General features: G+C 37.9%; 1 protein-coding gene across 11 annotated transcripts; it reads left to right on the forward strand.

Moving 5' to 3' along the window:
* The first annotated feature begins 11,582 nt into the window (after positions 1–11,582).
* On the forward strand, positions 11,583–22,356 carry LOC127518758 (leukocyte elastase inhibitor-like). Of its 11 annotated transcripts, XM_051905858.1 has the most exons (10): positions 11,643–11,716; positions 11,805–11,883; positions 11,972–12,050; positions 12,581–12,651; positions 14,279–14,455; positions 15,735–15,875; positions 18,062–18,179; positions 20,629–20,771; positions 21,450–21,617; positions 21,706–22,356. In XM_051905858.1, the coding sequence occupies exons 4-10, from the start codon at positions 12,610–12,612 to the stop codon at positions 22,099–22,101; spliced, it is 1,185 nt and encodes a 394-aa protein (XP_051761818.1). In that variant the 5' UTR covers positions 11,643–11,716; positions 11,805–11,883; positions 11,972–12,050; positions 12,581–12,609; the 3' UTR covers positions 22,102–22,356. The 11 variants fall into 11 exon arrangements, with proteins under 11 accessions (XP_051761817.1, XP_051761815.1, XP_051761824.1 ...); XM_051905860.1 differs by lacking the exon at positions 11,972–12,050 and having other exon boundaries at positions 11,633–11,716; XM_051905859.1 differs by lacking the exon at positions 11,805–11,883 and having other exon boundaries at positions 11,641–11,716.
* The last annotated feature ends 114 nt before the right edge of the window (positions 22,357–22,470 follow it).

Genomic DNA, 22,470 nt, shown 5'->3' on the forward strand with positions numbered 1-22,470 from the left:
CAACAACCACGAGCGATCATCGCAAAATCCTAACCAGATTAGCAGTACAAAGTGAAGAGGAAATAGAATAAAGAGAGTTAGACTGCTGAGGTCATCTGGGTTAATGTTTTTAATATTACACTTCCTATGGAACGCTTCAAGTTTAGCTTTGAAAGAGGCAGAGTAATATCAAAGCAGACCATTTTATGGTCTGAGATAGGGAGGTCTGTAGACTTAAAATTGCATGGTGTCACTCCTGAGCAACAGACTAAATCTAAAACATGGCCTTTATTATGAGTTGGAAAATTAATATACTGAATGAGGCCAAAACTATCTAAAACAGAGATAAAATCTTTAGTACAAGTGTCAGTGAGTTTATCACATTGAATTTATACATTGAATTCCCCTATTATGATGACATTAAAATGATGACTCTAAAATTATTATTCACTTCGGCACTAATGATGTTCGACTTGGCCAGTCGGAGATCACTAAAATTAACATTAAAGAGGTGTGTGAACTCGCAAGTACAATGTCTGGAGAAGTAATTTGCTCTGGCCCCCTTCCTGTTCGTCGGAGTGATGAGATAGTTAGCAGATTATCATCACTCAATGACTGGCTGTCTAAGTGGTGTCCGCAAAATAATATAGGTTTCATAGACAATTGGAAAAGTTTTTGGGGCAGACCTGACCTGTTGAAAAGAGATGGTATTCATCCCTCCCGGGATGGTGCTGCTCTTCTCTCTAGTAATATGGCACATAGTCTTAGAACTAAAACATGACAAACTGGGGTCCAGGTCAGGAAGCAGACAGACTGGCTAAACGACCGTCTGCTAGCTGCCTCACGTTACAGAAGTCAGATAATTCCCAACACATAGAAACTCTTACACCTAGATATCATCACATAGAGACTGTGTCTGTACCCGGAATTAGTAAAAACAAAAACAAACTTCCAAACCTATTTAATGGTAAAAATTTAATTGATGTTCAACAAATAAAAAATAGAGATAATAATGCTAAACAAATTATAAAAATAGGGTTGTTAAATATTAGATCCCTTTCTTCAAAATCACTTATTGTAAATAATATTATCAAAGATAATAAATAGATGTGCTGTGTTTGACAGAAACTTTTCAAAACTTTTAGAAGAAAATAAACACAACCCTAGGTATTTATTTGATACAGTGGCTAAATTAACAAGAAATAAAGCTTCAACTTCTGATGTTTCCAAAGAGCACAGCAGTAATGACTTTATGAACTTCTTTACTTGCAAGATTGATAATATTAGAGAAAAAATTATAACCATGCAACCGTCTACTACAGTGTCGCATCAGACAGTGCATTGTAGTGTCCCTGAGGAAAAATTCAATTCATTTACTGCTTTAGGAGAAGAAGAATTGTCTAAATTTGTTAAATCATCAAAATCAATGTTAGACCCTATACCGACTAAGCTATTGAAAGAGATGCTTCCAGAGGTCATAGATCCTCTTCTTAATATCGTCAATTCATCTTTATCACTACGTACCAAAAACTTTTAAGCTGGCTATTATTAAATATAATAACGCCAACGGGGTCGAGGAGCTCACGGGGCTGGAACGCCACATCCGGGCCGACAACAGGTACCAACCAGGCATCGACAGGGTCCAGCAATCGCCGAGAAATACTGAGACGAGGCACCCCTCGGTATTCAATCCAAGAAGCCATGGAAAAGTGCGCCAAGCAAGCCTTCACCCTCACCATCCGACCGCTGCGTTTACCTAGGTGACGATGGCGTTTACGCCGGGGGTATGTAGCCGGGTGGCGCAAGAGATAAGCTGGGATCCCCAAAAGGAGCTTATGTCCACTATGATCAAACTTTTCTAAATCTTTAGCAGAGAGTCTGAGATCCAGTACTGTTTGGCAATCATACACCAATAGAGCATTGACATTTTGAACAACAAGTGACACAAACAGCATAAACACACACAGCATTAGCAGAAACACACACTGGCACCATCACTCAAAGAATTACTCCTATTTTTCTGCTGGAGGTCCTGGACATCTTGTTCAGATACATGGTATCATGGATTATATCAAATACCAACAGATAAAAAATCAAAACCTGACCTAGAAATCCAATAATGGGCTGTGGTTGGATCTTCCATCAGGACAATGATCCAAAACAAACATCAAAACCAACACAAAAATGTGTCACTGAGAACAAAATGAAGCTTCTGCCATGGCCATCCCACAGGCTGACCTGAACCCTATAGAAAATGAGTGGAGTGAACTGAAGAGAAGAAGCACCAACATGGGAATCTTAAGGATCTGTAGAGGATTCTGCATGAAGGAATGGTCTCTGATCTCTTGTCAGGTGTTCTCCAAACTCTTCAGGCATTTTAGGTGAAGACTCAGAGCTGTTATCTTGGCAAAAGGAGGTTGCAAAAAGTATTGAATAAAAGGGTGCCAATAATTGTGGCCAACGTGTTTTAGAGAAAAACATTTATTTCATAATGTGATTTTCCCCCCACTTTCAATTCTTTTCCTTCAATGAAAAGATAGATCTTTGCTAATTTTATGAATTAAAGATCAGATTTATTTTTACAGTCATCTTTGATGATATTTACCAAGGGTGCCAATAATTCTGACCACCACTGTATTTAAAATATGAACCTTACTAACAGAAGGCTATACAGGCTTGGGTGGTTTACTTTAAAAATGTGCTCCGTTACGGTTACAAATTACAAATTACTAAAAGAAAAAAAAAAAAAAAGTATTCAGTAACGTAATCCAAGTACCACAATATGAAAGTAATGTAATCTCATTACTTTTGGATTACTTCAAGGTCACACACACACACACATTATAATATATATATATATATATATATATATTATACGCAGAACGCACAGCTATTCCAAGAAGAACCATGTCGAGCAGAAAAGTAAGTATAAATTTTGCTCTGTCCACACCCGAAAAAAGTAAAGTAAGCTCGACAGTATGGGAGTTTTTCGGCTTCCAAGGAGTTTTTGGCTCCTTAGACAGCCCAATCTGTTCAATTTGCCTAGCTACAGTCAGTGCGTAGGGTGGCAACACCACCAACCTTACCCACCTCCATGTCCATCACCCTGCGGATTACGCCATTTTACAGTTTAAATTTTTAAGTTGCGATTATTTTACTAGTCATGGAATGGGAAATGTTATATTAACCTGTTAACAGCGATTTTCTGTGTTCATATATTTAAATAAAGGGTGAATTCTTTTAATAAATACCACATTTTCTTTACTCATCTTACTCAGCGTGATGTATTAAGTTATTAAGACGGAGCAATCATTGATGCGACTTACCAGCAGGACGAGCTATGAGACTCTGCTGATTACATAGCTCTGCCCCGCAATATCATGTGCGAGCAACAGCCAATCTGTCTTTGTCAGGTGATGTCACACTCGTGAAAACCGAAGTGCATTATTGGTGTCGCCGCCATTTGTAAGGTATCCAAACAATCTCTGCATCAGTGCAGAGTTGTTTTTTTTCTTTGGTTTCTTTTCATTGTAAAAATGGCACACTTTTGTTGTGTGAAAAGCTGCAATAATATGTCCCACGATAGAAAATGTCAAAAACTTTACTACGAGACAAGATTTAGTCGGTTTCCTACTTGAAAAAAGACTGTACAGAACGCATGGGTCACAGCGGTGAGACGCAAGACTTTCGTCAAGATATCTCCATTCACGTATGCTTGCTCTCTACATTTTCACAAAGGTAAGTTAGAGATTTCTGTTTTCTGAAATCCTGTTTTTCTGTATCTTTTCTTGCATGAACAATAAAGCATGTATAATTACAAACCCGATTCCAAAAAAGTTGGGACACTGTACAAATTGTGAATAAAAAAGGAATGCAATGATGTGGAAGTTTCAAATTTCAATATTTTATTCAGAATACAACATAGATGACATATCAAATGTTTAAACTGAGAAAATGTATCATTTTAAGGGAAAAATAAGTTGATTTTAAATTTCATGGCACCAACACATCTCAAAAAAGTTGGGACAAGGCCATGTTTACCACTGTGTGGCATCCCCTCTTCTTTTTATAACAGTCTGCAAACGTCTGGGGACTGAAGAGACAAGTTGCTCAAGTTTAGGAATGTTGTCCCATTCTTGTCTAATACAGGCTTCTAGTTGCTCAACTGTCTTAGGTCTTCTTTGTCACATCTTCCTCTTTATGATGCGCCAAATGTTTTCTATGGGTGAAAGATCTGGACTGCAGGCTGGCCATTTCAGTACCCGGATCCTTCTTCTACGCAGCCATGATGTTGTAATTGATGCAGTATGTGGTCTGGCATTGTCATGTTGGAAAATGCAAGGTCTTCCCTGAAAGTGACGACGTCTGAATGGGAGCATATGTTGTTCTAGAACTTGGATATACCTTTCAGCATTGATGGTGCCTTTCCAGATGTGTAAGCTGCCCATGCCACACCCACTCATGCAACCCCATACCATCAGAGATGCAGGCTTCTGAACTGAGCGCTGATAACAACTTGGGTTGTCCTTGTCCTCTTTAGTCCGAATGACATGGCGTCCCAGTTTTCCAAAAAGAACTTCAAATTTTGATTCGTCTGACCACAGAACAGTTTTCCACTTTGCCACAGTCCATTTTAAATGAGCCTTGGCCCAGAGAAAACGCCTGCGCTTCTGGACCATGTTTAAATATGACTTCTTTTTTGACCTATAGAGTTTTAGCCGGCAACGGCGAATGGCACAGTGGATTGTGTTCACCGACAATGTTTTCTGGAAGTATTCCTGAGCCCATGTTGTAATTTCCATTACAGTAGCATTCCTGTATGTGATGCAGTGCCGTCTAAGGGCCCGAAGATCACGGGCATCCAGTATGGTTTTCCGGCCTTGACCCTTACGCACAGAGGTTGTTCCAGATTCTCTGAATCTTTGGATGATATTATGCACTGTAGATGATGATAACTTCAAACTCTTTGCAATTTGTCTCTGAGAAACTGATATTGCTCCACTATTTTACGCCGCAGCATTGGTGGAATTGGTGATCCTCTGCCCATCTTGACTTCTGAGAGACACTGCCACTCAGAGCCTCTTTTTATACCCAATCATGTTGCCAATTGACCTAATAAGTTGCAAATTGGTCCTCCAGCTGTTCCTTATATGTACATTTAACTTTTCCGGCCTCTTATTGCTACCTGTCTTAACTTTTTTGGAATGTGTAGCTGTCATGAAATCCAAAATGAGCCAATATTTGGCATGACATTTCAAAATGTCTCACTTTCAACATTTGATATGTTATCAAATGTATATTCTATTGTGAATAAAATATTAATTTGATATTTGTAAATTATTGCATTCCTTTTTTATTCACAATTTGTACAGTGTCCCAAGTTTTTTGGAATCGGGTTTGTACATTTTTCAAAATGTTGTTTATTGTCTTCTTGTAATCAACATTTCAACAGCCAAATTAAGTATGCAAACCAAATGTTGTACACACAGGGTGATTTGTAGATTTATTTTACTTTATAGATTCACAGGTATATGCACTTATAGCGTTAACAAGATAATTAATAATATCCACGATCCTTAAACCAGATATTTAACTTATCCATGAATGAGGATGGATGCAGTGATGTTATAAAATCATACCAGAATAAAAAAAATATATACATTTATTACATTTTAAGATATTTTAATCACAAATGAAATGGCTGTATTGGCCTTTTGACTTTTGATAATAATAATAAGTTTTAATAATAAGTTTTATTTATATAGCGCCTTTCCAGGGCTCAAGGACGCTTTACAAGTAGACAATGAAGAAAACAATAATGGACAGGGAAGCATACAGAAGAATAAAGTCAAATACAGAATTACAAAACAGGACTTAAGAGACATAACATAACATTCAGAGAAATATTAGTAATAATGCAGAGCAATCAATTCATCAAATCAGAGGTATAACATTCAGAAAACAGGTGAGTTTTGAGTAATGATTTAAATTCAGAGATATTATTAACACAACAGAGTGAGCGGGGGAGAGAATTCCAGAGTTTTGGTGCGATAGTACTGAATGATCTGCCCCCCATTGAAGAGAGGCGATGCCGAGGGACAACGAGAAGGCCAGAGTCAGAGGAACGTAGTGAGCGAGTTGGAGTGTAGGGGATGAGCATATTACAAAGATAAGAGGGAGCCAAGCCATGCAAAGTTTTAAAAGTGAGCAGGAGAATTTTGAATTTAATACGGTAGGCAACTGGAAGCCAGTGGAGATCATATAAAATTTGGGTGATGTGAGCAGAACACTTGGTATGGGTGAGTATTCTAGCAGCAGTTTTGAATGTATTGTAATTTGGAAATGGAGCTGGCAGGTAGACCAATGAAAAGGGCATTACAGTAATCAAGGCGTGATGAGACAAATGCATGGATGACAGTTTCAGCGTCTTTGTTACTGATGAAGGGACGGAGTTGGGCAATGCGACGTAGATGAAAGAATGCAGATTTGGTAATAGAGGTAATATGAGACTGAAAGGAAAGGGTGGAGTCAATGATTACACCTAAATTTTTTAACAGTATTGGATGTTTTGATGTGAGAACCAGCAATTTCACAGGTGAAATTGGTAGAAATATTGCTGGTAAGTGAGGGAGTTCCAATGAAAATAATCTCAGTTTTGTCCATGTTGAGTTTCAGAAAATTTGAATTAAGCCAAATTTTTATGTCTCTCACACGAGCGGAGATTTTGTCAGTTTGAGGAGGTAGAGTAGGTGTGCAGAGTGAGTATAATTGAATGTTATCAGCGTAAAATTGATAGTTAAGACCATGATGTTGTAAAATCTGACCTAGTGGTATGATGTAAATTATGAATAATAAAGGCCCGAGAACGGATCCCTGGGGAACACCTCACTTCAGGGGGACAGTAGGTGATTGAAAATCCTTAACTGAGATGTAGAACTGTCTGTCAGAGAGATAGGAAGAGAACCAAGAAAGAGCAGTACCAGAAATACCCAAATCAGAGAGACGAGAGACAAGTAATTCATGGGAGACGGTATCGAAGGCAGAGCTGAGGTCGAGCAGCAGAAGTATAGACAGAGAACCAGAGTCACCAGAAAGCAGTAGATCATTCACTACCTTTACAAGTGCAGTTTCAGTACTATGGAGGGGGCGAAAACCAGATTGAAAGGGATCAAAGGGGTTAATTTCACCTAGAAAAGACTGGAGTTGGGAGGCAACAGTGCTTTCCAGTAATTTAGCTATGAAGGGTAAATTTGAAATAGGACGATAATTAGATAGAACTGAGGGGTCGAGGTTGGGTTTCTTGAGAACGGGTAACTGCAGCAGTTTTGAGAGGTAGAGGAAATGAAGCAGAGGTAAGAGATGTATTGATGAAGTGAGAGATAGGTGCAGAGATGGAAGAATGGCAAAGTTTCAGGAGAGAAGTAGGAGCAGGATCAAGTTGACAGGAAGAAGAGTTGGATTTCAAGATTAACTTAGAGACAGAAGATGGGGTTGTCAAAGAAAAACAAGACAGAGTTTGACTGGATAGATTTGGTGGATAGTTGAGCTTTGTATCAGTAGAGAAGCATTGGTGGACGGCATCAGTCTTTTCAAGCAAATAATCCAGAAAAGAACAGCAAAGCTCATTAGAAGCTATGGCGTCTTGGGGTGGAGGTTTAGTAAGCTTATTTATTGTATTGAATAATGCTTTTGGCCTGTTACTTGATTTATTAATTGTGGCAGAGACAAAACTAGAGCGAGCCGAGATGAGAGCAGATTTGTATGTTTTGAGATGATCAAGAAAAGCTAAATAATGTACAGTAAGACCGGTTTTTCTGTAGAGACGCTCAAGCCGTCTACCAGTAGCCTTAAGAATACAGAGCTCAGGGGTATACCAAGGAGAAGAGTGGGAAGAAGGGACACTTCTGGTCTTAATAGGAGCATGTTGCTGTAAGATTTCAGAAATTATGGAGTGATATTTAGATAATAATCTTTTGATATATCAAAGACATCAGAGAGGTTCGAAGAAACAATAGAGGTACAGAATGATGCAGTATCAATAGCTTTCAGATTGTGGTATGAAATAACAGTTTTAAGGCATTTTTACGCATAGGCAGATTTAAGCTAAAATCAAGAAGTTTGTGATCAGAGATACCAGTGTCAGAGGAAGAGATGGAACAGATATCAACCCTTGATGTACAGATCAGATCAAGGATATGACCACGAGTATGGGTAGGAAAATGAATCTGAGTCAGATTAAAACATTCAAAAACAGACAGTAATTGATTAGTGTTAGAGCAAACAGTATCGACATGAATATTGAAGTCACCAAGCAGGAGAATGGGAAATGTCAATGAACAGGCAAGGGTTAACAGTTCACTGAGTTCAGAAAAAAAGTTGGACAGGGCTTTAGGAGGACGATAGAGCAAGATAATTATAAGAGAGTCAGCCTTCAATACCATATATTCAAATGAATTGGTATCATGAAAATTAAGTTGCGTGAGTCGGAGATTGTCTCTATAAATGACAGCGAGAACACCCCCTTTACCATGCAGACGAGGTCTGGACAGATACTTATATCCTTCAGGTGCAAGAAGATTCAACTGCAGAAAATCATCTGGAACTTGCCAAGTTTTAGTGAGAAGAAAAATGTCAAGCTTATTGTCAGTGATAATTTCATTGAGATAAGGGGCTTTGTCCGATATTGATCGACAGTTCAGAAGCGCAAAGTGACGATGCAGGGAATTCAAGTTAGCGGTATGTTGCTGGGCATCAGTGGGATAAATTAAAGAGCGATATATAGTATTGCCGGCGGGTAACTGTCTGGTCATGGACGACAATCTATGGTTAGTCCAGATGCACAGAAGGGAATCAGGCTTAGAGCAAAAGGTACTCCTGAAGACACGCCGTGAGCGGTGAATGTATCGTGGGCGCCGGAGAATCCTTAGACTCCGACAGCATTCATACGTCACAGAATCGAGACGTGGGTGGCAGTTCAAGGCCCTTAGCTGTGATGGTAAATATCCAATATCCATTATGAAAGTGAGATAGAAAATGAGGCAGATAAAAGAAAAAAGAAAAACTTTTGCCCGAGGCATGTTAGTACTGAGCAAATGCGAGCCGATCACAGGCGAAAACCACGTTAGCCAGGACCTGAACGCCACTTCACCAAAAAGGGCATACTAAATAGGAGACAACACACCCAGATAGCAAGCTATTAAACGAACAGCGCAACCGACTGAGAGAGCGGTAACTCGCCCATCAGAAGAGCCGAACGTGGTGGAGGCGTTAACAGGTAGAGGGCTCGCAGCAGCCCGGTGGCAAGCTCACAGACAACAGGAGTTTGAAAATGATAATAGTCCAGTTCAAAGATCAGCAGTGGGAAATGGAGTAATCCAGACAGAATACTGAAAAAATAATCCAAACAGAACGGTGGAAAAACATGTAACAAAACATACAAACAGTCCAGGTGCGAAGCGGCAGCACAGACGCGCACAGCGTTCTCGACCCGGAAGTAGAATCTCAATGGGGATTTTGACACTTCAAAATCTTTAAAATACCTTTATTTGTAGCATAATATAATTAAAACCTTTTGGATTCAATAAAAGAGATCTAGTTTCTTACATACTTTGGATGTCATATCTTTGTTTTTATTATTATTAAGGCCTTTGGACAAAAAAATTGACCCGTTACGTCATTGAACCAGACAACACAGAGGTACATGGAGGACAATTAATTTACTAATTATTTTGGCTCTAAAGGTATAATATACCAGAATGTACTTTAATAAAATACACTATTAAATTCTACATACATTTATGATGATGACTTGTTTATTGGAACAATGTTTATTGTGTTATACATTGGCTTGTGTACTTAACGCAATAAAGAAAAAAATGCATGAAAAAGGGGTAGTATTACATAATTCAAAATTCTTCCTGATCACAACACTAAACCATCCTTAATCAGGCATTTATGATATAAAACATGACATCATCATCATCATCATCATTACAGCAGACCTTACTTTTGCTGTCACTACTGTGTTGTCGCAGTCCTTCGGTCGGAATATAAATAAATCCTGCACCCAAGCCATTAGTGAAATGACACACGTGACACATGTCTGCTGTTATCTCTACTCTTGTAATCTCTTTCATTCTCACAGTCAGCAGGGATACCACAAATATGGCCGCGGTGACGTCACACACAACAAAATCACGTGTCTGATAGAAGTTTTCCCAACTTAAGCTGAATTTAACAACCATTATGTATAATATGTATAATATAACTCCATTACATATATATATGAGGGGCCATACAAGCCATAATTCAGTGGTTCCCAACCTTTTGTCCATGAAGCCCCCCCTCCATACATATAAGAAACCCTGAGGACAACCCCCCCCCCCCCCCAAAACAAAAAACAAAAACAAAAAAACAACAAAAGCAAAAAAAAACAAACATGCAAATTCACTCTCTACCAGAAGGTGGTGCTTATGGAACAAAAAATGCTTTTCTTATTTAGTATTTAAATACCTAAAAAAATCTTAAATCAAGATGCTTTTACTAGATAAGTAGAATGACAAGATATTTTTTCTTGTTTTCTGGGAAAAAAAAAAATCTAAATGATGTAAGTTTTTGCTTAAAACAAGCTAAATTAGCTGCCAATGGGGTAAGAAAATAATCTTGTTTCTGTTTGTGACAGTAACAAGAAACAAGATTTCAAACAGAAACAAGATTATTTTGGCAGATAATTTTGCTTGTTTTAAGCAAAAACTCATTTCATTTTGATTTTATTTTCCAGAAAACAAGAAAAAACATCTTATGTCATTTTACTTATCTTATAGGGCAGCTATAAAAAAAAGCCAGTGTTGAGCAGCAATTTGAAGCTTCTGGTGTCTCTGGAGTCTCAAGAAGCTCTCCATGCAGGCTGGCAGTTGTGCGTAAAGATGCATTTCAGCCACTCCAAACCAAACCTCACAAAGAGAAACATTTACAGTGGGTGTAGAAATACATGAAGACTCATTTTTAAATAGTTTTATTCACTGACTAATGCCGTACTACAATGAATGGTCTAAATGGATGGATTTCTGGATGGTTGGTAAATGGCCTCCAACAAGACTGCGACGTCAGCAAGGAGCTAGCGGGTGATGATTTGGGCTGGAATATTGGGAAGTGAGATCAATTTCATTAGGGTCTCTGAGGGTATTAAAATGACTTTTGCAAGATATGTGGAGTTTATAACTGGCCATTTTCAGCTAGTGATATTAACAGACCAAACTTAGTAAACATCATACATAAAGTATACTACAGAAAAGCAGTTGAGCCCAGAATTTGAACGCAATGCATTTAATTTCACGTTAAGCGTTTTCCTCCCATAAAAAACGCTTAACGTGGCTTAATGTACTAAGACAGTGATACTGAATGACCAAACTCAGTAAACATCATACATGTACAGCTATGTACAGCAAGGCAGATGAGCCAAGAATATGAACGCAATACATTTAATTACACGTTTTTTTCCTCCCATGGAAATAAAGAAAAACTGTGGACAGGCCTGAACAAACCAAGAAAAATGTAAATATTTTGCGTAACGTCACTCCCTGGAACACGCACATGTACATCATCACATGTTCTGTCAGTGTGTGTGTGTGTGTGTGTGTGTGTGTTCATGAGGGTGTGTCTGCTCTTATAAACCCGGACACTCCGGCGATTCAGTCACTGCTGAAACTCCTTCAACTGAAGACCGGATTTACATCATGTGAATAACTGTAAATGATTCAGATCAGCAAATAAGCGCCGCATTTTAATAATTGTTAAAGAATACGAGCCTTTTAAACCTTAATCAGAAGAACACGCTGAACCCGGACACTCCGGCGATTCAGTCACTGCTGAAACTCCTTCAACTGAAGACCGGATTTACATCATGTGAGTAACTGTAAATGATTCAGATCAGCAAATAAGCGCCGCATTTTAATAATTGTTAAAGAATACGAGCCTTTTAAACCTTAATCAGAAGAACACGCTGAACCCGGACACTCCGGCGATTCAGTCACTGCTGAAACTCCTTCAACTGAAGACCGGATTTACATCATGTGAGTAACTGTAAATGATTCAGATCAGCAAATAAGCGCCGCATTTTAATAATTGTTAAAGAATACGAGCCTTTTAAACCTTAATCAGAAGAACACGCTGAAATACTAAGATACTTCATCTAAACGTTTGCGACCCTAACGTTGAACCTTCTGTTTTTGTTAACGATAATCTTAAACATCTGAAGTCACTTTTCCAGCAGAAATGCGACGTTTCTTATTACCTATAAACAGCGTTGTGGCGTAACTGTGTTTTAAAAAGTGAATTGGACAGGAATGCGTGTGTGTGTGTGTGTGTGTGTGGGGGGGGGGGGGGGGGGGGGGTTATTATTGTAATGATACAATGTAATTGCATCATTACAATAATACATGTGTAACAGAGTTGTACATATACATTGTGTGTCTCCACTTGTATATATATATATTAAATATAGTTAATATATATTAATATATATTTATATATTTAATATTGAGATTTAATATTGAGAAAAGTATTGGATGCTGAAGAGTGTGAAAAATGTGTTTTATTGTAGCGCCAGTACGAGTCGTCGTATACGCTGGAATGGGCCTATATGAACTCACTCTGTTACTTCTGTTTTCTCAGGTACATGTTTTGATTTTGTAAGAATACATTATTTTGAACCATGGGTTGTATATTTTGAATTTGTTCAACTCGATTGCACTTACCAGTTTGTGTATGTAAGGCCAGCGCGCCAGCACGAGTCGTCGTATATGCTGGAATGGGCCTATATGAACTCACTCTGTTACTTCTGTTTTCTCAGTAAATAAATTGATTGGGGCACCATTATTTGAAGAACGAGCTTTATTGGAACACAACGCAAGGAGGAAAAAGAGACCAGTTACACATGCACAAAATTTATTGACATAGACCTCATGTTTAATATTTAATATGATAGTTTCGTTCTTTCATCTACTATAATACAGTATATTGTTAGTCTCGAAAATATTTATATTAGCCAATAAATACTTTGAACCGCATTAAACATTGGATTGTCCTGATGGACGAGGGGTAGCTTTTTTTTGTTCAGTGTGCCAGAGGTTCTGGGTTCTAATCCGCCCTCGTGTTGTTTTATTTTATTTTTTTCTCATTAAAACTAAATAGATAAATAAATAAATCTAAATTATATATATGCTGTATTTTTGTAATCCGCTAGGTGCCGCTAGTGTCACAGAAACGACATACTTCACCTTTAAACGTATCAGCTTAGGATACAGATCTAAATCAGACACTACAAATAAAAAACACCATGGCGTCAATTTAAATGTATGCCAGAAGTACCTTTTAAATTAGTAATTAAAAGTAAGTATAACATAATTAGTATTAGCAGCCTATTATAAATAAAAAATAAAATGTAATTATAATAAATATAAGTAGGCTACCATAAATAAAAATATCAGTAGGCTGTTCTTTAAAAAAAAATAAGTTGAAATTATGCAAATGAAAAGACTATCGATTAACATCCTCTGATAGGCCTAGTTACAGTTTTCATAAAAAAAAATCCCTATGGAGAAAATGAAATACTATGAAAATAGTTTTAGTTATGATTTTCCCCCCATTTGGTTAAGTCTAGTTAGTTTTGTATCAAATAAAATTTGATTTTCGGTGATCGAGATCTGGCAGCAGCTCATTTTTCCTCTTGGGCGAGCGATTTTATCACAGCTTATCCTGCCCATGAAAACTCCCATAGACCAGCAAACCAATAAGAACACGGGACAATGATGACGCTCCATAATAAAAGCACGAAGGCGCAAAAGCTGCAGTAGATCAGCTTACCCGGAAGTCTCCGTAACTGGCAGATTTAAGGAAAATTACCATCGTTTGGCAAATAAATAAATTACGGACAGTTAATACGCATTACCAATCCTGTAGGCTTTATGGTACACCTCAAACAAGGGATTTAATAGTAATTTATAATGTTAATATTAATTGCAGAGTCCACGAATGGCTTGGGTATGCAGAGCATTCACAGCTTATATGGACCCCACTCCACTGATATGTATAAATATATATATATATATATATATATATATATATATATAGCTACTATCGTTTGTGGTGGTAGTTCATCAATGGGCACAGAGAACGAACTGTGAAAGTTGAAATATAACATGTCATATGTGTGTTTAATATTCAAAGTGTCCTCATTCATTATCCGTATTCAAGAAGTAGTTAATACAAAGGTCTGTAAATGTTTTGTGTCTCTGTTCAGTGTGTGAGAATGGAGCATCTGTCAGAAGCGCAGGCACAGTTTGCCCTCAATCTGTTCCAGAAAATCAGTGAGGGAAACGCGTCAGGAAATGTCTTTTATTCTCCTCTCAGCATCTCTGCTGCTCTTTCTATGCTGTCTCTCGGAGCAGGAGGAAACACGGCGTCTCAGATGACCCGGGTGAGTCTGATCTCATCAAGATCACAACAGAAGAACTAAACAGTACTTACAAAAGCATAAAGAAAGCAAAGACAAACATGTTTTTAAATGTGGTGTATTCATGATCACATGTGTTGAGTCGAATTGATAAATCACTTCACATGCTGATCATGTGATGCTGTGTTTGCTCATGGAGTGGCTGGTTTTGTCTCAGTCTGTATCTTGACACAAAATGATGATCTGTGAGGAAAGATCTGTGTGTGTGTCATCATCATTACCACAGAAAGGCAGTAAATTGTGATGAAATGGTCTGTTATCATCAGCCCAGGGTGTGTAAGTCAAGTTATAAAGCGAGAAGCAGTTTTCAACTCCTACTGTCAGTTTTTTTTGATGAATTTATTGACAAATTGACAAATTTGAATGGACAGAATGACAGCCGAAACATTTGTTTCATTAAATGGTTAAATGTTAAATTTTCAGCAAAAACGGATCAAAGCACCGTCTGTGAACTGAAGAAACCATATTTATGCTTCCATATCATCTGATTGTGATTGCCAAGAGACAAACCCCTTTTCTCAGTGTTTTTTACAGAATAACACAGTTGGTTAAACATTGTACTTTTCATGAGCTGTATGGAGTCAAAGCTGAATGTAACTATTTCTGATGAAGACTTTTGTGATTTTTAACCAGTGGTGTGCGGTGGTGTTTTAAAATGAGGAGGCAAAGTCCTCATTTATGTCCCTGTTACACAATTTTAAGTTAACATTACATAAAAAGAGAGACCAAATACAATTCTATTTTGTTATTTTTACACTATGTAATGCTCTATTTATTAAAACCAAGTATAAATTTAATCAGGTTAGTGTTTTTACTCATTATACATTTATTACAAAATAATAACTAAAGGCAGTAACAATTTAAACAATATGTATTATTTATCTGCTTTGTTTCTATGAGCTGAAGGGAGGCAGAGAGACACGGACTCCCCGCTGTAACTTTACCTGCGGGTGTCGCTGTTTGACAGTGTTTCTTTAGAAAAACGAATGACTTTTACACTTTTTAATGTCAAATTTTGTAACATTTGCATTGTTTTATTTTTGTAATATCGATTTTCTCATCCAGTTTTTTTGAGGAGGCACTGCCTCCCTTGCCTCCTCGGAGGAAACGCCCCTGTTTTTAACCCATTATTTGATGTGGCAGATGAAGAGGGTTAGTGTTTGGTTCAGGTGTTTACTCACAGACGTCATCACTATCTGCAGCTTCTGCGTGAAGGAAACTGTAATTGCCTGTTTGTCTCCAGACTTTGCAATTTCCCGAAGCGGAGGGTGAAATCCACGCTGGCTTCACCAAGCTCCTGAGCGAGATGAACAAAGCAGGAGCTCCGTACGCGCTGAGTCTCGCCAATCGCCTCTACGGAGAGCAGTCCTACCGATTTGTTGAGGTGAGCTCAGTTTATTCACACATAGAGAGAACATGTGTCTGTAAATGTGATGCTCGAATGGTTGTTCACCTGCTGTACCCTTGTGTGACAATTTAAAAAGTTACTCTTGAGGTCCTTAGAGGACAGAAATGTCTGTCAAAAACTGTCATAAACATTTGAAGTTTTGGAGCACAGACTTAAGTTTGATCTCATTTTAAAGAAGACCTTTAGCAGATTATTGTTGAAGTGAAAGTTTTTATTATTTTATTATTATTATTATTATTATTATTTTATAAAGTTAAACAAAAGGTTGTACAGGTTTTAGTTTATGGAAATTATTTATGAACGTTTTTTAAATCTAAAATACATATTTTATAAATTTGAATTTTATAAACTCAAAGCCATCAATCTAAATAAGCTGTTCCAAATTAGAGGTTATCATCTCAAAAAGTTAGGTTTCAGTAGGATTTTGTACCAAACATGGCAGTACCAAGCTTTTCCACTATATGCCAGCAGAGTTTCACAGCGCTGGGATTCGTGATCTTTATCAACACTGCAAGAGCCCCTGAGATGCTTGACATTTCCCATACTGCACATCTGCAGCAAAGAGAAAAGTGTCTGTTTTTAAACCATTTATTAGCAAAAACATTTGTTTGCTAGTGTTATTACTCTTATACTGCATGTTATTTTTGAAAAAAATTAATTTAAGACAGATGTAAACCTTCAATATTCTTTTTGCAAACATATTTTGTGAATTAAAGCTCTGCTTTATAACTTCGTAAAAGAACTCACTTCGCTCTATTATGTATATATATAAACAATATATAAGACAGATTCAAAGCTCCAGAATTCTTCACTGCAGACATTCTTTACGACTTAAGTCGTTACTCTTAAATAAGTCAAACAGGACAAACCTGCAGCAGTGACCTGACTGCATATATAACTACTATACGCATCCATTTAGAATAACTAAACACAGTGAAATACAAGTAAAATAAAAACAAACATTCTGAATGTGTAGAAACGCATCGATCAGAAGGCGGGTCGACGTTATCAGTGAACAGTTCCTCCGTCAGAGCAAGTGTTCGTGTCTGTGTTTGGAGTGTCTGACACCCTTATACACAAAAACATCTGACCCTCACAAACTCTCTTCGGCGAGCATCCTCGCAGGATGGAATTTTGACAAATAGCCTATATTAAAATGTGTGCATGCAAAACTACGATGTTATAGGGATCAGTACGGTGAGAGCGCACATACACGGTTTGTTTGTACATCAATAATAACGGACTCACACATGCCTAAAGTACGACTCCTGTATGTCACTGTAATCGTCTTTACCTACAGTCGTCATCTCTCAAAACTTTACTAGCGTGACACTGGTTTGATTTATCCAAGCGAAAGTTGTAGCTTGCGGACAGCGGTTGGGAGTTCTGAGCTGCCGTTCAGTCTGTATTTCACACACAGTGCGATGAGAAACGGCTTGGGCTGATCCGAAACGATCGATCACAGAACATGAGTGTAACGATGTATGCATGAGGTCCCAAGCAGGCAGAGGAGTTTTCAAGAACTCAAAGACTTTAATCTAACTCAAAAGGCAGGCAAACGGATGATGCAAACACATTTAAAGACAACAGAGACTGGACAAGGAGTGCAGGAAAGAGTGAAGGTTAAATAATGAACAGAAATTAGATGATTAATGATTAACAGCTGAAACAACTAAACTAATGATGGTAACCATGGAAACAAACAAGTGGCGGGAAACTGAAGGGAGACATGTGACAAATGAAAATGCAAACAAAGTCCAAACACGTGACATTGAGAGAGGTCGCGTTTTGTTATTTTTCAACTTAACACATTAATAATAAAATTAATGAATTATAGAAATTCATTTTTAAGTTATCTCGCAGCCCCCCGGTTGAGAACCACTGCAGTACAGTATAATGTCTCTCTCTCAAACATTACATGCAAACATAGAAACCACACTGACATCCACACCATTATAGCTGTATGATTGATCCTATCAGCTCCAGAATACAGCAGAAGCAGAAAACATGAAAAAAAAAAGTGGTGTTTGCTTTATAGGCGAAACCTGAGAAAATGGCTAAAAAATTGTAAAAATTGTAATTTTAAATTAACAAAACCTACTCAATTTTTATTACTGAAATGAACAATGATGTGTGTCTTTATTTTTCCTGCGTTGTTACAGAAATTTCTTAGTGACACAAAGAGCCTGTATCAGACTGAACTGGAGACGGTGGACTTCTTCGGTCAGGCGGACGCGGCGCGGGTCGACATCAACAGCTGGGTGGAGAAACAGACACAAGGTGGAGAAGCAGTTCGAACCTCTTCTGAAATTTAACGCAATGTTAGGAAGAAAGAGCACAATGATGTGTCTGCTGTCATTAATGTGACACACTCGATTAAGTGCTGTATTACTAAAGTCAAGTCATCTTTATTTATATAGAGCTTTTTACAATACAGGTTGTTTCAAAGCAGCTTCACAGTGACAATAGGACTACTATTAACTAACCATGGACAGAGATTGTTTTGGCTTTACAGCAGCTCTAGAAAAAATTTATTGAGCTAAAGTAGGTTTTTGATTGAATCACTTCCGTGGTAAAAATATTTAACTAGGGGCCTTTTTAACTGAAAACAGAAGACTTTGAATGCATTCTTGCCGTTCATTTACGTGTTTAGTCTATAGGTATGTGCGTTTGAACGTGTATGTGCGCAGACGCTTAGTCTTTTTTACAAAGTGACATTGCCAAATCACTTGTCTGGCCCGCATAATACAGAAAAATTAGTCGTTTTTGTGGATCCATGAGAACTGGAATAATTTTGATAAGGTTTTATCTACACATAAGGAAAGAAAAGGGAAGGAGGCCTTTAGCAACTCATAATGTAAAAACTGCACGTAAAGTAAGAAGTATTACATTATTATTGTAATGTTCATAATGTAATAATTTTCTCAAAACATTATAAAATCTTGAGCTCATAATGTAATAATAATTTTTACATTATGAGAAATTTATTACATTATGAACTCACCAAAAACATGTCATATTTTCATAATTGTAATAGCTTTTAAAACATAAAAATAGTATTTCCTTACAGGAATTCCCTTACATTTTTAAAAATCTAAATCCAGTCTTAAACTACCTGCGAAATGCAACACACACACACACACACACACACACACACACACTCATTGCTCGATACTGTGGGGTTTATTTTACAACATTTTTACAGTGTTGGTATTTAACACTGTTTGTAATTTAACAGTATGTAAACCGTATGTATACAAGAAGTAGAAGTAGTAGTAGTTGCAGGTAGTTTAAGACTGGATTTAGATTTTTAAAAATGTACTGTAAGGGAATACTATTTTTATGTTTAAAAAAAGCTATTACAATTATGAAAATGAGTGAGTACATAATGTAATAAATTTCTCATAATGTCAAAATTATTACATTATGAGCTCAAGATTTCATTACATTTTGAGAAAATTATTACATTATGAACATTGTATTACAATAATAATGTAATACTTATTACATTATGTGCAGTTATTATGAGTTGCTACAAGGCCATCCCAGGGGATAGTTTAGTTGACCCTTCAGGGCTGTGTTGTCGTTGTGTCTAGGCGCAGGTCCTTCATCTCATCCGGATACGGTCTGGATCTGGCAGGCTGCGGCAAACCTCGAGATAAACAGAGAGACTAATATTAGCGTAGATGCTAATTCTTCTTATGAAGTAGCGAGTACATCAGGTGTTATGGGAAGTGTTCCCGGTTCCAGCTGACCTAATCTATGCAATCTATAGAAGTAGATAATGTGTTATGTGTATGCAAGTTTAAACAGATGTGTTTTTAGTCTAGATTTAAACTGACAGAGTGAGTCTGCTTCCCAAACAATGCTAGGAAGATTGTTTCAGAGTTTAGGTGCCAAATAGGAGAAGGATCTACCGCCTGCAGTTGATTTTGATATTCTAGGTATTATCAGCTGGCCTGAATTCTGAGATCTCAATAGACGTGAAGGACTATAATGAATTAGGAGCTCGCTCAGGTACTGGGGAGCTAAACCATTTAGTGCTTTGTAAGTAATTAGCAAGATTTTAAAATCTATACAACGCATCATAGGAAGCCAATGCAGTGTTGACAGAACCGGGATAATATGGTCATATTTCCTGGTTCTAGTAAGAACTCTAGCTGCTGCATTTTGTACCAGCTGTAGTTTATTTATCAGGCGAGCAGAACAACCACCCAGTAGAGCGTTACAGTAATCTAGCCTTGAGGTCATTTGTCATTGAGAGCATATGTCGTAGTTTAGATATATTTTTAACAAATGCTAGAAATGTGGCTTTCAAATGAAAGATTGGTATTAAAGAGCACACCCAGGTTCCTAACTGACGACGAAAAATTAACAGAGCAGCCATCAAGTGTTAGACAGTATTCTAGGTTATTACGTGAAGAAGTTTTTGGTCAAATAATTAGAATCTCAGTTTTTTCCTGAATTTAGTAGTAGGAAATTACTGGTCATCCAATTTTTTTTTGTATCAGCTATGCATTCCGTTAATTTTGTGAATTGGTAAGTTTCGTCAGGGCGCAAAGAAATATAGAGCTGAGTATCATCAGCGTAACAGTGAAAGCTAACGCCATGCTTCCTAATGATATCTCCCTAGGGTAGCATGTACAGAGTGAAAACAGTACTACTAATAAAATTGCTTGATTTGAGAAATTCCTGCTGTGTCAGTTTTAATGTCAATTTATAATCGTAGAGAAGATCAAGGACCTGTTGGCAGAAGGGGATGTGGATTCTGAGACTAAACTGGTGCTGGTGAACGCCATCTACTTCAAGGGCAACTGGGAGAGGAAGTTCACAAAGGAAGAGACCCGAGAAGAGCAGTTCAAGCTGAACAAGGTAAGATTCGCTCTTACGCACTGCTCTGCATTATTATTTTACCTGTTTAATCATCCATTTTTAAATGTAAACTTTCCTACATGGTTTGACCTGTATGTCTATTTATCTTTTTTCTTTAATTTGCATATTAATTACCATTGTGTGTGGAACTTGTGTACCATTGTGTTTTGATTCAATAACTGTGTAAAGTACATTAGTTATGAAAAGAGTTCGATTCACCTATAAAGCAGCTCTGCAGAAAACAATGATGTCATCATCCAGCTTGTGAAACATTCAACATGGTAAAAGTGTGCAGCAGTTCTCAAATACTTCAATAAAAATAGGTCGATATAATTGAGTGTGGCATATTGAAATGGGTAAGACATGCACGCATGTCCATATTACAGGAATGTTTCGTGGGAAGAATCAGTTCTGTTGTAGTTCTCGTTGTCATCAATCTCATTCCTGATGAGAGACACTGAAGATGCCGTTTGCTGGATGTGATGTGATTATTTTGATGATCTCTTTTGAAATGCGTGTCTTGGATGGAGGGCAGACTGATCCGTGTTGTGTATTCTTCATTTCTTCATGGAATGTTTAATATTCCTGTTGTTTCCTCCTTGATGATTTGTGCAGCTAGTCATGTGATACCCTAACCAGTGAGAGTGACCGCGATATGTTTTCATTGATGGTTTACAGAATGAATCGAAGCTAGTGCGGATGATGATCCAGGAGGCCGAGTTTCCTCTGGCCTTCATTCCTGACGTGAACTGTCAGATTCTCGAGCTGCCGTATGTGGGGAAAGAGCTCAGTATGCTGATCATGCTTCCCAACGCCATGGAGGACGACACCACCGGCCTTCAGAAGGTGAGACAGCAGGCATTTCATCAGTAGATCTGGTGTGTTGTCTAACTCCGTGTGATAGTAAACACTTTAACACGACTCTCTTGTCCAGCTGGAGAGCGCGCTGACCTACGAGAACTTCATGGAGTGGACCCGACCTGACATGATGGATCTACAGGAAGTCGAAGTGTCTCTGCCCAGATTCAGGATGGAGGAAACCTATAACATGAAGGATCTTCTGATCAGCCTGGGAATGGTGGATGCGTTTGACTCGCAGAAAGCCAATTTTTCAGGAATGTCCCCCAGCAACGATCTGGTGCTGTCTGAGGTGGTGCATAAGTCCTTTGTTGAAGTGAATGAAGAGGGGACAGAGGCAGCTGCAGCCACCAGTGCTGTCGTTACGAACAGCATACCGAATCGCTTTTACGCCAATCACCCTTTCCTCTTCTTCATACGCCACAATCCCTCTAAGAGCATTCTATTCTACGGACGTGTCTGCTCTCCTTGAGATCCCAACACAGATGTGACAACTTGCTGATGGGTTTGATCGGTTTAGAACGAATCATAATACTGGCAGATGAGGGATCAGGGTTCTGGTCTGTGCGCTACATGTGTTGAAATGTCCTTTTGCCTTAATTCCTGAGTGCCTGTGTTGTTTCTTCTACTGAATATTCTGGAGTGAAATTGTTTATGCATTTACTCTAAAGGTGCTTGCAACATTATGAATAAACAACTTGTGATTGTTCAAAAAATTAAAATGAAACCTGTGTTTTGCTTGATCCTTTACTGTATTTTAATAGATGCAGTAGTTTTGCAGTGAAGGTTTATTGATCATGGCACATCTCAATTCTCACAAAGATACATTCTGTGTCCTTTC

Source organism: Ctenopharyngodon idella, chromosome 9 (assembly GCF_019924925.1).
Source record: "Ctenopharyngodon idella isolate HZGC_01 chromosome 9, HZGC01, whole genome shotgun sequence".
Classification (NCBI taxonomy): domain Eukaryota; kingdom Metazoa; phylum Chordata; class Actinopteri; order Cypriniformes; family Xenocyprididae; genus Ctenopharyngodon; species Ctenopharyngodon idella.